A 13,889-nucleotide genomic window follows, 5' to 3' on the forward strand; every position below is an offset into this window, starting at 1 on the left:
TGCTCTTGACGTTCAGCCACACTAAGGTGAGGTGAGACCCTGTCCGCGCAAGGTAATCAGGCGTACTGTCAGCTCTAGGGCACCGCCTCAGTCGCTCCTTCTAGGCGCGTCAGAGGCGCATTAGGCTGGAAATTACACCGTGGGCTCATCGAGATCTTGCTGATTGCAAAATGGCGATCGCTGAGACCAATAATGTCTTACCAAAGCACTTTTTCGGATCAAATCCTTTGTGGTAAGTGTGGCTGACCAGCTCATGACCCTAGGGGCATAGCATACGAGTACCGCGTTCGAGCCCCAATTTCGCCTGGCGGACTTCAGCTGTGCGTCCCTAAATATAGCGAACTTGCTGGCCTTGCAGTGCACTTCGATTCGCAACATCTGTCGACATGGAGCAATTATGAGGCGTAAGCTCTGAACGATGACAGACGCCGGAGCTTTCGAAAGATATCCTTCTTTAAGATATGGGCAAGGTCGCTACAACAAGGTGTCGGACGGCGAAGATAACGATGGTAACATGGACGGTCTTGGCCTACAGGTCGACCGCTCAAAGACATCTCCTGTGTCGCCTTTATCGCCACAGTATCCTCCAAGCACCGCTCAAAACACACCAGGATTGAGTTCTGGGTTTCCTACGCCGGCTTTGCTGCACGCTGAATCTTACAATGGCTCCGAGATCGAGCTGCTCAAGCCTGGGGAAACGCAGATCAATTGTCCAACGAACGGCGACATCATCAGCTGGTCATGGGTGACGATATTTATGTGTTTCCTGGCACTGTACTCTTTCTCTTTCTCGGGAGTCTTCCTAGGGATTGCGCTGGCGAGGCCAAGGTGGGGTCGCAGGATCGGAGGTGATGGAAACTTATCATACAACACGGCGACTCTATTGAGTGCGTTGTTCTCAAAAACAGTCGAATTGGCCTTCGTCGCAGTGCTTGTCACTACTATCGGACAGATCCTTAGTCGTAGAGCGATCGCACGAAGATCTGGACATCATGGAATCACGATCGCGGAAATTACCATGCGGTCGTGGATTTTACAGCCCGGTCTGATCTTCACTCACGGAGATGCAATCAAGTATGCCGGGCCAACTATCCTCGGAGTCGTGGTTCTGATTGCAACCTTGGCCGCCACTTTCTATACGACAGCGGCCGAAGCCCTGGCTGCCCCGAAGCTCAAGTTTGGAGGCTGGGACAGTCACAAGCTGGTTGGGGTTGTTGATACTGCGTTCGCCAATGTCACTTTCCTGACAAATTCTTGCAATATTCCCATACCGGCTGTGGACGACCTGGAGGCGGGCAGAAGCTGCCTACAGGTATCCTATGCCGGCCAATCGTATCACAACTTCCAATCCTTCATGTCCAACTGGACTGCAGCTCTCGAAAAAGGACCTGGTAACAGCACGATGTCTGGACGACCGAGGCCCGCCGCCATGCTGTACGATAACACAACAGTCATAGGACAGTGGATTACACCGAGCGGAGAGAACATCACCAGCCAGTCAACTGATCGTTTAATTCAGAACGTGTCGATGGCAATGCCACACGCCAATATATTCAATGCGGCACGAAATGCAGCGAACGGCATTGCACAGCCTGGAGAGCTTGCAGGACAGGGCGAGTACTTCATTGCTGGTGCCTTGCCGGCGCCAACTTTGAACGTTCTCTGCGCTGGCCTTTCTTCTGAGGAGATAGAACCGTTCATATATGATCCTGAGGTCGATGTTCCACCGCCCGAATCGACTGGTCCGACGGCACTCGATGATTTATTCAACTTCGGCAACTACACTCCAGGCGGTAGCAAGCAGCCTGCTCCGCTCTTCCCTCATCTTCCGATCATTTACAACACGATCAACAACAACTCGAACATCTGGGGCCCGCCCGCGGTCTTCCTGCTATCTACACCACCTCCAGAGGCCAATCAAGACCACATCCTTTGCTCGATCAAGATAACACAATACCCTCATTGTACCACAAGGTACCATGCAGCAGAATCCGGTGGAGAACTTTCGGCGCACTGCGATGATGATGAAGAGAACACGCTGTCCTACTCGTCGAAGAATACCGACGTCACCGAGGGCCACTACGAATCAAATTGGAAGGACATCGGCAGCGAATGGCTGCGGTCTATTGCTCTGGGGCAGGGCATCAACAACGACAACGCCTCCATTGCACGGATCATCACCCAGATGACTCCTCGATTTGAGCCTGGCGAGACGGTGCTGGATCCGAATCGTCCATCTATAGCTGAGGCCCTGGCTGTACTCGCCGGCTCAACGACAGTTATGTCTTCGATCCATGCTCCTTTCATTCAAGCTGAGCGCGATGTGGGTCCGCCGAAAGACGAGAGGTTCGATGCTTTGGTAAAGTTCAAGGACTATGCGTCAGGTGGTGTTGAAGATTGGCAGAGCATATTCTATGTCGTGCTCGTCGTCGTGTTTCTCATCAACTGCTTCTGTATGTACTACTTATTCAAACACCTCTTCACCGACGGCCAGATCACCGACTTCTGCGAGCCGCAGAATTTGTTCGCATTGGCATTCATGAGTCCGCCAAGCCAAAGCTTGAGTGGTAGCTGTGGGACAGGACCGACGGGGTCGGCGTTTGGGAAGCGCTTCACTGTCGATATGGAACAGGCGGCGAGCTCGTCCTCGCATCCGCATTTCTATGTGCGCAGCACGGATGAGAAGAGCCCTATTGCTGCCACGGAGACGAGAGCTGGGCTGGCGGTCAGGTCGAGAGATAGGTGGAAGAAGGTTAAAGGCTTGGGAGGGTGGAGAGTTAGTCGCGAGTCGCCTGCGCTGGAACAGTACCGCCGTCTAGCGGCGTGAGGCTGGGGGATGATGTTGTAGATAGAATTTATCATGCTTGGAGCTCGGACTTGTGGCGTGACGGTCGCTCATACAGAAGCGTATCTCGAAGTGCAAACCATCCTTCTATGGTACGACGTCGCCCAAATCCTCGTAACACTGTTCCTTAGCCTCGATCGTGACAGCTCGAGGAGATGTCGACACTAAATCCGTAGTATTGGTGCCCAGCACAGTATCTTTGGCACCGCAGCCGGCACCTGTCTCATCTTCTTTCGGGTTTTGCTGACCTTTATACAGGCTTCGCCATACCCAAGTCGCGTCCGGCCCAGCGCATACTCGGCGTGACGCCATGCCACGCGGTTTCGCTTACAGAAAAGCCCTGCGCATAGTCATCCGGTCTCGTGTAGAGCCACGCATCATCCGGCGTCTGCAAGAAACCGATCCGCCACGTAGCTCCTTCCTGTGTTCATAGGACGGACGCGCCGTCCGGCTTCATGGAAGCGGCTTCCTCTTGCCACTCGTCGTAGCGCCTTCCCTGCGAAACTCTCACAACCGCGCCGTGCCTTCCGGACTGACTGTGGAGGTCCCCACTTCCCTCTCATTATCATGCGTGCTAGTGTATTCTTTCGGCCCGTGGCAATGCTGTGAGTCTACAACTCCGCCCTGAGAAAGAACTATCGAGATTGCGATCATCAGCACAGAGGTGTGTCGTTCGCTGTGCGAAGAGATTCACTAAATTGAACGTCCGCTTCGTGTAAGGTCTAGATTTGTTCGGCAATGTAGAGCAAGGTCCCGGGATCGATACCTGTTCCGACGCTCTTGGCTTTTCAAAACTTTGTGCAGAAATTGCAGTCCGGAAAGGAGGCTAGGGTGCTGGCACGACAGAGTCTGCAGGCTCCGACAGCTCGAGATGATTGATAGCCGTATCCCAGAGGTTCTTCCATGAAATCATGCAAGTGTCGTTCCAGATAAAGTCCTGAAGGGCGACGGCCATCATATCCCATGTCCTCTGTCTCGAGAAGTATTCCACAGTCCTGAGAGCCAAGGCATATCTCTTGTCTGCGTTGTCAACCCCCATACCTTCCCGTGCTGTTATAGGCAAGAGCGTTGACGACACGACAAACATTGCCCATCCGATCAGCTCAGTGCCCTCTTGGTCCTCATCCCTGAGAGGCATGTCCAAGAGCTCCTGAGTATGGTGCTGCAGCTGAGTAAAGTAGACCGAGCTAAGCTGTTCGCTTCTGCTGAACCCGAGCAAATAGATGAACATTGCGATGCAGCAACTTCTCTCAACCTGTGACATCTCCGGGCCAACCAGGAGCTTCGCAAGCTCTCCACAACAGTGTAGGGCCGATGCCACTGTCACGGGCTTACCAGAAGTGTCGTTGAAGTTTAGAAACTTCCTGACACCTTCTCGGTACGCGAAAGAAGTTGGCATATCATGGTGAAGCTGTGCGTCGGTCTCTGCGAGGCTGAATACTATCGACAGAACTCTCGGGGACTGTGGAGAGCGCCCAACGAGCGTGTGGTAGCCAGGAGGGATCACTTGCAACATGTTCTGTGTTTCATCTTCGCCGGGGCTCGGCTCTCCAACGCTAGACGGCAGCACCGACTGAGCCGAGCGATCAGATATGAGGTGCGGTTGCTGATAGATGTAAGAATAGAACGATTCCACGGACAGCACAGCCGGTTTCAGCAGCAGAGGGAAGCCCACTGCTTCGAGTCCGCCTCGCAGGCCGATCACGTGTCTCAATCCCTTCAGATGAGCTCCGAGCGAAGCCAGATCGTTGAGTAGATAATCAATACCTATCAATGCCATGATTGCGAAGAGCAGTGCATCGTCATGTAATGCCTGAGCGTCTTCTAGAGAACGTCTGAGTGTGGAAAGAGACCGCCCGTAGTGGTACAGAACATCCGGGCTCGCATACTCGTCGGTCCAGGTGTGCGCAGTCGCATCTGCCAATGCTAGAGCTACCGTAGCTTGAAACATCACCTCGTGGTCCAGAGCATATTGGAAGTAGTTCCGGATAGCCGCAGCGCCGTTTTGCGGATCTATGACCTCAGGTCTGAGGAGGTGAGACGGAGCGTATGAGATGATGACTAAACGTTCAGAGCCTGCAATGACATTGGACAGTAGACTCACAGTGGTCAACAGCTCTTCCCACTCCACGGCCTTGTGGGATGGGATAAGCTCCGAATGGGTCTTCCCGAATGCCTGATCGATCTCGGGGCACGGTGAGAGCTTGTAGGCGAGCTTGTTCCCGGCTTGGCTTGCGTTGATGAAGCACATGGCAGTCGTCAACAGTAGCATTACTCTGGAACTCCCAGCCTGGGCGGTTGGCCGTTACATGTCGCTTTGTAGGACGACTGCGATTGCGGAAGTGCGTTCCAATGTATTGAGCGACCTGCTTCTTGTGAGCTTTGTCTGTCTGGTCTTTTGGATGCGTATAGTTGACGAAGGGGTCCCTATCCATGGCCGGACGTATCGAGTCATCACATCATGTCGCGCATTCGGGGCTCTCCACTCAGTTTTGACATTCGGCAGTCGATCTTGGCATGGGTTGGAGAGCCCATAATACCTAGGTAGACGTCATCAAGACCATGGACTTCTGTACTTTTGCTTCGTCCTTCTCATGTTTGGTCTCAAGCATTGCCTATGACTAAGGTCTTCCACGAGAACGAAGCTGTGTTAAAGCCAGGGGAGGAATCCCACGAATCGGACATTATGTCCGTCGTGCATGAGCGATCTCTGCCTGATGGGGGACACCTAAGCCCAGGGTGGCAGTCATTTCTTTCCTCATCAGGCATCTATTTTTTGCCTTAAGAGATAAGCCTACTTCAGTTGACATATCACCCGCTGATCAACGGTTAGCAGTCACCGAACGCGTCCAGTTCCGGGCCTTGTGTTTAGCGGCCTCTGGCCAGCTGTGACAGCCGGAAGGGTCAAGGACCGAGGGCGGAAGCTTGGCGAAACGCGATGCGATGCGATCTGCTCGACGACGCATTATGCGCCGAGGACTTGACGTATGAATGTCATCGCACCAAAGAGCTCGTCGGCGTTGACTTCTCGGACCTTGTCAAGCCGCATCCTCGATCCTTAGGCCGCGAGTGAAGTAGGATCGCTCCCTGCTCGACACTTTCTTGCGAGATGCCTGACCGAACATCTCGGGTTCTTCTCCCGTGGAGGCTCCGGAAGGACAAACTCCCAGCGCAGCGTCGTCGCACGAGTCGGACTAAGTGGATGGTCCGGGCATGGCCAGGTTCCCACTGATTCAGGAGGAGATCATGTTGCACACTCGCATCGTCCAGTCCACCAGATCATCCAAGCACGAATCATCCCGCTTCCACCTGTGGTGACGAAGCAGTCCATGGCTCCGAACCGGCTCTGGCAAAAGGTGAGTGAGACTATCGCGCGTTCGTGCCCAGTGCAGTGGACTCGGCGAGTGTTTTGTGGGATGGGATGAGATGCAGTCCCTTCCTAGCTGAAAGTCGTCGGTGTATAGACAACAGTCTGTCGGGAGCCCAAACAACGTACCCGCGAGTCAGAGGTAGGAATGGACAGGTGGGTCAAGGCAGTCGATCCTTCCCTCCATGGCGAAGAGGAAGGAACGATCATGCGTGCCTTCCAGAGGCAGGAAGTGCAACTGTGTACCTCCAAAACTTCTTACCATTTGACCCTCACTTTTCCTTCTCTTCCAATTTGAGGTGTTATTTTCGTTCTTTGCTCGATCCGGACAGGCTTGTGATGATTCCTGACTGGCATAGCAACTAGATAATCGCATAGGTGTACACTGTCTTGGTCGTCGTCTCATCCCGAGTCTGGTCGACCATCGAGTTCTTCGCAGCCTCAAGTTTTAGGTTCGTATCACAGGCATCCTCACTGCTGACGAGCAGCATCAGGAAACTGACACTAGCTTGCCATCCGTTACTCGACCCTCCATCGTCGTTGTCCGCTGTACTCGACCCTCCATCGTCCTTCCACTGTACTCGACCCTCGATCGTCGTCGTCCACTGCATCAAGACCTTCGTCAGCTCTGTCCGAGCTGCCGGGAAGGGTAAGAGCTGGACAATACTCATCGGTACAACAATCTCCGGATCAGAGCTGCCTTGTCCACGGAGTCCTTCTCTCTTCACGAGTCCAAGCTGCCACATCGACAGAGTCCATTCCACTTCACAGATCAGAGCTGCCGTATCGACAGAGTCCTTCTCGCTTCACGAATCAGAGCCGTACTGCCAACGGGGGTTGTCTTGCCTCAAAGACCAGAGCCGTACTGCCAACGGGGTTTGTCTTACCTCAAATACCAAAGCTGCATGTCACAGAGTCCTTCTCACTTCATGAGTCAGAACCAGCACTGCCACTGGGGATTGTCTTGCCTCCAAGACCGAAGCTGAACGTCACAGACTCATTCCCACTTCACAGGTCAGAGCCGTCACTGTCACCGGGGTCTCGTCCTACCTCATCTCACCAGAGCCGTCACTGCCAACGAGGTCTCGTCCTACCTCATCTCACCGGAGCCGCCACTGCCAACGGGGTCTCGTCCTGCCTCATCTCACCAGAGTCGTCACTGCCCACGAAGTCATTCTCGCTGCACGAGATCAGAGCCGTCACTGCCACTGGGGTCTCGTCCTACCTCATCCCACCAGAGCCGTCACTGCCAACGGAGTCATTCTCGCTGCACGAGATCAGAGCCGTCACTATCGGCAGAGTACGTCCTCGCCATGGGGACCGATCACTGGTTGCGTCTCCGTTGGTCCCCACGACTGAACTCTCTGGATACCAAGGATTTCCATCGCACCCTTCCTGGATCTCGCACGGCCCTGACTGGACTTCCAAGGATGCCAGAACGACCCTCCCTGCACAGACCCTGGACACAGCAACCGATATTCCGTGATAGCCGCTCCCGCTCTGGCCGTTCCCTCACTTCTGGGCTTTGGACAACCCTGGTTCCTGCAGCTGCACGCAATGAACGGCGAAGCTCGGTATGGTTCATGAGCATTGCGTAAGTTCTTCGTCCTACCACTCCATCATCTACTCTCCTTGTTGGCAGCATAAGTCCACATCCAACACTTGCCATCAAGCCATCACAGGATCATCGCTTTGATCCTACAACTGCGTGTCATGCTTCGGCAATGTTGGAGGATTATGACTGACAAGCTGAGACCAGTCGTCGATCCCCAGCACGCACCCTTCCTCGACGCTACAAGCTCTCCCACGATAGCTCGTCGACATCAGCTCCGCATCATCGTCTCCTCATCGTCCGCTCGTTGTCATCGAATCTTCCTCGTCAGCTCGTCGTCGTCAGCTCATCCTCTCGGCCAATCCTCGACTTGCGCCTGCTGTCAGCTTAGCCAGCTCATCGTCTAGGCCACATGTCCCAAGGTCAGATCAATGTCCTTGACGCTTAACCGGCTTACTTACGCAGCCCGCAGCTCTTGACGACCAACAACCTTCCAACAATGCCGCCGCCTCCTCCTCCATGACGTGCCGATCGGTCTTGAAGCAAGAGCAGGAGATTAACCCCGGTCGGCATCGAATATATCTCTGCATTTTGTATGAATGTTGGGTCAGGAGGCGCCTCTCTCTCCCTAGGTGAGTGTTTTTGGCATTGACGGCCTCCTTCGCTGGACAACCTTTCCCACCTCGCGCCCTGTTCTCGTCTAGTTGGCCTTCCCTGCTCCTTCCTCACACAGCTTCGACGTCTGCTGACCTCGTCACTGACATCCTCCGATGCGATTTATAGCCACGCACAGTCTTCTGGTACCACGGCGGTTATCACAGGCTCCCCAGCGGCGCCGATGAAAGAGGTAAGGTCATCGAGTCCTTCTCTGGCATCCACACCAGCGATATGGCTCGAATCCCAACGTGCCGACGGTCGTCCACAACCTCCGCATCGTCCGCATCCATCGCTGAACGCCCTCAGGCTCCTCGCCGGCCATCCTCTTCCCTAGTCCCCATTCTCATCGCCCATACTCAGCGATCCATCCTCACGCACCCGTGCTCATCCTCACCAACCCATCCTGATCCACCCTTTGATATCTACTCGTCTGCACCACCACTCCTACGGCCCTCGTCACTGCCGGCTACCTCTCCATTCCCCACACGATCGCTGTCGGACCTGGCGTATCAGCCCGCACCGGCGTTGTGAAGTCTGTCAACCGTGTTTGGCAACAAAAGTCAACAATCTACCCCAGCAGCCTGGGCAGAACTAACACACTCGGCCCGTTACGCTTGCTCTATCTACTCGCTGTCATCATCTCGCATTCACTCTCGCTCTCATCATCTCCCACTCGCTCTCGCTGTCATCATCTCACACTCGCTCTCGCTGTCATCATCTCCCACTCACTCTCGCTGTCATCATCTCGCATTCACCTTCGCTGTCATCATGTCTAGCTCACCGTCAGCGCCCGCTTCGTCTTATCGTCATCCCTGACTCACCAACTATCCTTCACGCTGCCATCCGCGGTCATAGTCGCTCATTTTTCCACACTGTCATCGTCTTTCGCCTAGGCCGTCGATACTCATCTATTCTGTCCGCGACGCTTCTCCCCTCTATTCTACACCGACTGCGTTCAGAACGTCAATTCCCACACACGATCTTTGTCACTACGTTCGGCTCATTGCCTGCTCGCCCACCACGTCATCACATTCAACAGCATCACAGCCCATCGCGTCGTCATCATTGTCGACTACAATCCTATCGCAAGTGCTAGACCCTATATCTTTTCACCGTCCTGTCCCATGCTCTATCACCTTCTCAGTGCCGTCGACCCTCGATGCCGCGCCTTGGTCCTCCCTTCGCTGCTGCATTCTTGACAGCGGCTCCTCGGTAGGAGCACCTTCCAACCGTGGCAGCCGACACCCTCCGCACTGCCAACCTGCTCAACGCCACCCTTCGTAACACAACTCCTCCCCATACCACTCCACCTTCTCCAGCACCGGCGCCCCCACCACCGCCGCCGCCATCATGGCCTCCCCCACCACCGCCTTCCACAGCCACCGCCTTCCACAGCACCGTCTTCCACAGCACGCCTTCCACAGCGGTCTTCCACAGCACCGCCTTCCACAGCACCGCCTCCCCAGCACCGCCTTCCGCAGCACCGCCGCCCCATCATCGCCACCTCGCCACCGTCCTCCTCGCCACCGTTCTCTTCGCCACCGCCCTCCTCGCCACCGCCCTCCTCGCCACCGCCCTCCTTCATCATCGCGTTCTCACTCCCCGAGAAAGCCCGCCGAGTAGTTGTTCACTAATAACGCGCTCCAGCACTGCCGCTCCAGTGTCGCTTGCATGGCACCGTTCTCAGGTTGCTCCCTTTCCTGCTGCAGCCGGTCCTCATCCACTGGCGGCGAGATACCACAGTCCTTTCCCAAGCGACCCTGCCTCAACATCACCACCTCTTACGGGCCATTTCTAAGGGCCGCTCCCTCGACGCCGCTTCCTTGACAGCGGCCGCGTGGCATTGCTCTCACAAATTTGCCTCCTCCCCCTCTTGACGCACGTCCTGTGCAGTACCCTGCGTGCATCAAGCCTCCTCTCTATTTATCACGCTGGTCCATTCGTGATGCTCCCAACACACGATACGTCGCGCGAGTAGAATGTCCCGACGCAAGCTCTTTGGCCTTTGCGCAGTCGTGCCCACCGTTCCAGTCTGCTCGTCTCTCCTCGTGCCTATCTTGTCGTCAGCTGCCTGCCAACGCCTGCTCTTCCTCATGCTTGCAGTCCTCTTGCCGATGTGGACATGCGCTGTGGGCCGCCTACTGCTCTGTCCATGATAATGTATTTGTCAACCGGTCGTAGAAATATAGACGTTGGCAACTGCAATCGGTCTACCCATTTTATGCTTCCGCCGCTCGACGCAAGGCTCGCAAGTTGAGGCCTTTGTGGCGGGCAGACGGCTGTTCCGAGCACACAGGCGTGTGCGCCTTCACGCGAGTCGCAGCATCCGATGGGTTTCAGAGCTCCCACCAATAGATTCGGGGCTGCGCTTGCGGCTGCGTGCTCATATTGGTATTTGGCTCTTTCCCCCGTGTGTCCTGCTCCCTCTCCAGCTCGTGCGACTCGGCGTCAGTGACCGTGTACGGAATCAGAGCTGAACGACCTTGATCAGCTCATGCAGCGTCGCCCTTGCGACGGTTTTTCGAGGCCAGCAAGACGTGTCGAAGTAAGCTTATTGCAGCAAGACTTGACGCTCGTCGTGTGTTTGATGGGAACTCTCAATTTTGCTATGTGGACAGACGTTTGCAAGTCGGCGAAGGTCAACTTGGCGCTCAACATTTCTTTGCCGTGCGACTCCGCCAGAAGTCGGCGAGCGTTTGCGCTTAATATTCTAGATCATTCGGTACGGAGAAAAGTGTTCACCAGAATTTTGGGAACGAGCAAACAGACCACGACTGAGGGACACGCGCCGCAAGCCAGCAAACGAAGTCCCAAGGGTGAAGTTCGCGGTTCGTCTTGATGGTCATGCGATAGAGGCTGTCAGTACGCTACGGCAAGACCGATAGGCAAGATTGTAAGCAACAACCCCATTCCACGGCGGGTCGAGATAGATATATATCATGCCCGGTCCAGCTCTTTCATCGGCTGACGCTCGGCGAGAAGCTGTGCTAGCTGAGCGTCATGATTTGAGTATGGTGTTCACAGAGGAAGGACATCATTGTCGCGAGGTGTTGCATCAGGTGTAGATGGCATAGACACATCGAGCACCAGATCCCGCCGAAGCCGAGGCGACACCGGATCGATGGACGAGGCCGCTGGTTGGGTGATGAGACAGTAGATGTATGTGCGACGATTCTCATCGAGGAACGGTAGCGACACTACAAAGAGTTTGTGGCGTGAAGAGTGTTGAGAGTTGATACAGGTCTGACGATGTGGCTATAGAGTCGATAGAAGCCAGATATTCGATGACTCAAACTTGCGACAGACATCGGTGCATCGATGGACGATCGACGGCAAGCTTGTAACTGAGTTCGACCTCGATATTGTGCTTGTCTTGTGTTCATGGATCTTTGTGACTTTGCGGTGGTACTGGGAGTGGCTCTGGAAGTTTCTGTAGTGCGAAGTTTCGTCAACATATTCGAACAGCAAATAGGAAGAAGATGTCTGTTCTTCTGACAGTGTCGTGGAGTCAAGGCTCATAGTTTTCCGCTGTTCCAGCTGAAGAGCCCCGAAGTTGGCAGCGGTGGGCAGGAAGAAGGAGTCCAAAGATCAGTCTAAGGACTAGAGGTAGGGTAAAGAAAGATCTGATGAAGGAGCTGGCTATGAGCAAAAGTCGGACTGCAGGATGGTGGACGAGCTTGAAGTTCGATATGACCGGGTGCGACTGTTCACTTTTTGCCGCCTGGGATCATCTTCAGCGATAGACATCGAGGTGTGCATGATCTTCAAGAACATAGAATCGTGTCTATGTGAGTCGGTCATTCGAGATGTCGTACACTGTTTCATACAAAGCTGTACGTGCCGAATTTGATTCGCGTCTCATACAACAACAGCGATGATACGAACTTTGGCGTTGACGTGAGTTCCGATGTTGTCAAACGCACAGAAAACCAGTTCGGCTGTCCAATACCAGTCTCTGGCTGTGCAGAAAAGACGGAAAGGGTAGAAGCGAGCGCTCGGACACGTCCCCATGTTGTTGAGTTATGTCATAGCAAAATGCCGATGTGGCGAACGAGCTCAAACTTGTTTCGTCTATTGAACATCGGTCTCGGATGCTGCAGCAATAAAAGCGGCACGAAAATGATCATGCGATTGCGGAACAATGTTGTTGACCTTGATTCGGGCATCAAAACGTGCGTGCAATATGTGAATGCGCCAAAGGTGCACGTTGAAAGATCGGTTTTGTTCGGTGCGCTGTACCTCGACTGTTGACAATGCAACAAAACCGCTGCGATAGAAATATACGCCCGTGTGCATTTAGATGTTGTTGAGTTGAATTTGAGGATCGAATTGACTCCACCAAAAGATGAATTTGCGATGCCAAAGATCGAAGGGAAGTCGAAGTCGGTATCGTAAATGACATACTTGACAAGGTTTCGAAACCGAAGCCGTAGCCAGCTAAGCTTCAGATCTAGCCCAAAGATGGCCTGAAGCGGAAGCTCTATTTGAGTTGGAGGAAACTCAAAAAAGACTTTCGCAAGTCAAAGAGCTTCTGGCTCCATCGAGGAAGGCGTGGTCGATCGTGCGGCTCCTGTGGACTCAGTATGAGGTCAGATGACCATCCCTGAAGCATAGCGCCACCAGGGTTGCCCTAGTTAAGCCGCAACATAAAAATCTATGATCCGAAACTTGGACGATCGAGGCCCTGCGTTTGCCCAAGCCGGTATTGTCGCGCCACTCCATGCCTCGAGACTCCGGGCAGCATAAACTCGGCAGCAACGCAATAGCCAAGCATACTTTGTCAGGTATGTCATTTCACAAACTTACCCGTGGATACAACTTGCTGCCTGCCGAGTGGTGCCCAGGTGGAAGGTAACACTTGGATACTATCTGGATCATAAGCCTAGTCTAATTCTACACCTACAGGTCCTCGAGCTTAGCCACACCATGCTTCAAGCCTCGGAGAAGGTCACTCGAAGACTGCCTTCTCAAGGTAACAAGTTCAAGGAAACACTGAGCACGAATCACTGTACAGCTCAGCACTCTCACTCCTATCTCTCTTAGATAGACAGCACTTACAGAGAAGGCAAGACTATTTTGTATCAGCTGAGAGTACTCTAAGGGATGAACAAAAATGCAAGGGATGAACAGTCTCATTTCAATGCTCTGCTAATTTATGGTCTTTTATTCGGCCAATCAGAGCAGCAGATGTATGCTTCGCTATTGCGTTGCTGCCGAATTTATGCTGCCCAGAGACACGAGGCACTCCATGTACCGCGCCGAAACATTAGTAGTTGCAACAGACAGCGAACTTTCTTGCCGCGAGCTGTCCAGCCGCAGCTTTCCGATCGCAGTTTTGGTGCAAGCTCTGTTCGTCGACTTTGCGATCGCTGTTTGCTTGCCGATGGAACGCGCAGTCGTCGATAGGATGTACTCGAAGTTCTGATACCGATTTCACAAGATTTGGGTCAGTGCTCCCATCATTATGC

General features: G+C 53.9%; 3 protein-coding genes across 3 annotated transcripts; 2 read left to right on the top strand and 1 right to left on the bottom strand.

Moving 5' to 3' along the window:
• Positions 1-418: 418 nt before the first annotated feature.
• On the top strand, positions 419-2,827 carry AB675_2032 (uncharacterized protein; the record flags this gene model as incomplete). Its single annotated transcript, XM_018141971.1, has 1 exon — positions 419-2,827. The coding sequence occupies one exon, from the start codon at positions 419-421 to the stop codon at positions 2,825-2,827; it is 2,409 nt and encodes an 802-aa protein (XP_018002606.1).
• An 844-nt stretch (positions 2,828-3,671) lies between these two features.
• AB675_2033 (uncharacterized protein) lies at positions 3,672-5,280 on the bottom strand (the record flags this gene model as incomplete). Its single annotated transcript, XM_018141972.1, has 2 exons — positions 3,672-5,071; positions 5,121-5,280. The coding sequence occupies 2 exons, from the start codon at positions 5,278-5,280 to the stop codon at positions 3,672-3,674; spliced, it is 1,560 nt and encodes a 519-aa protein (XP_018002756.1).
• A 4,300-nt stretch (positions 5,281-9,580) lies between these two features.
• Positions 9,581-10,219, top strand: AB675_2034 (uncharacterized protein; the record flags this gene model as incomplete). Its single annotated transcript, XM_018141973.1, has 2 exons — positions 9,581-9,593; positions 9,660-10,219. The coding sequence occupies 2 exons, from the start codon at positions 9,581-9,583 to the stop codon at positions 10,217-10,219; spliced, it is 573 nt and encodes a 190-aa protein (XP_018002803.1).
• Between the last annotated feature and the right edge of the window lie 3,670 nt (positions 10,220-13,889).

Source organism: Cyphellophora attinorum, assembly GCF_001299255.1.
Source record: "Cyphellophora attinorum strain CBS 131958 chromosome Unknown Contig6, whole genome shotgun sequence".
Lineage (NCBI taxonomy): Eukaryota > Fungi > Ascomycota > Eurotiomycetes > Chaetothyriales > Cyphellophoraceae > Cyphellophora > Cyphellophora attinorum.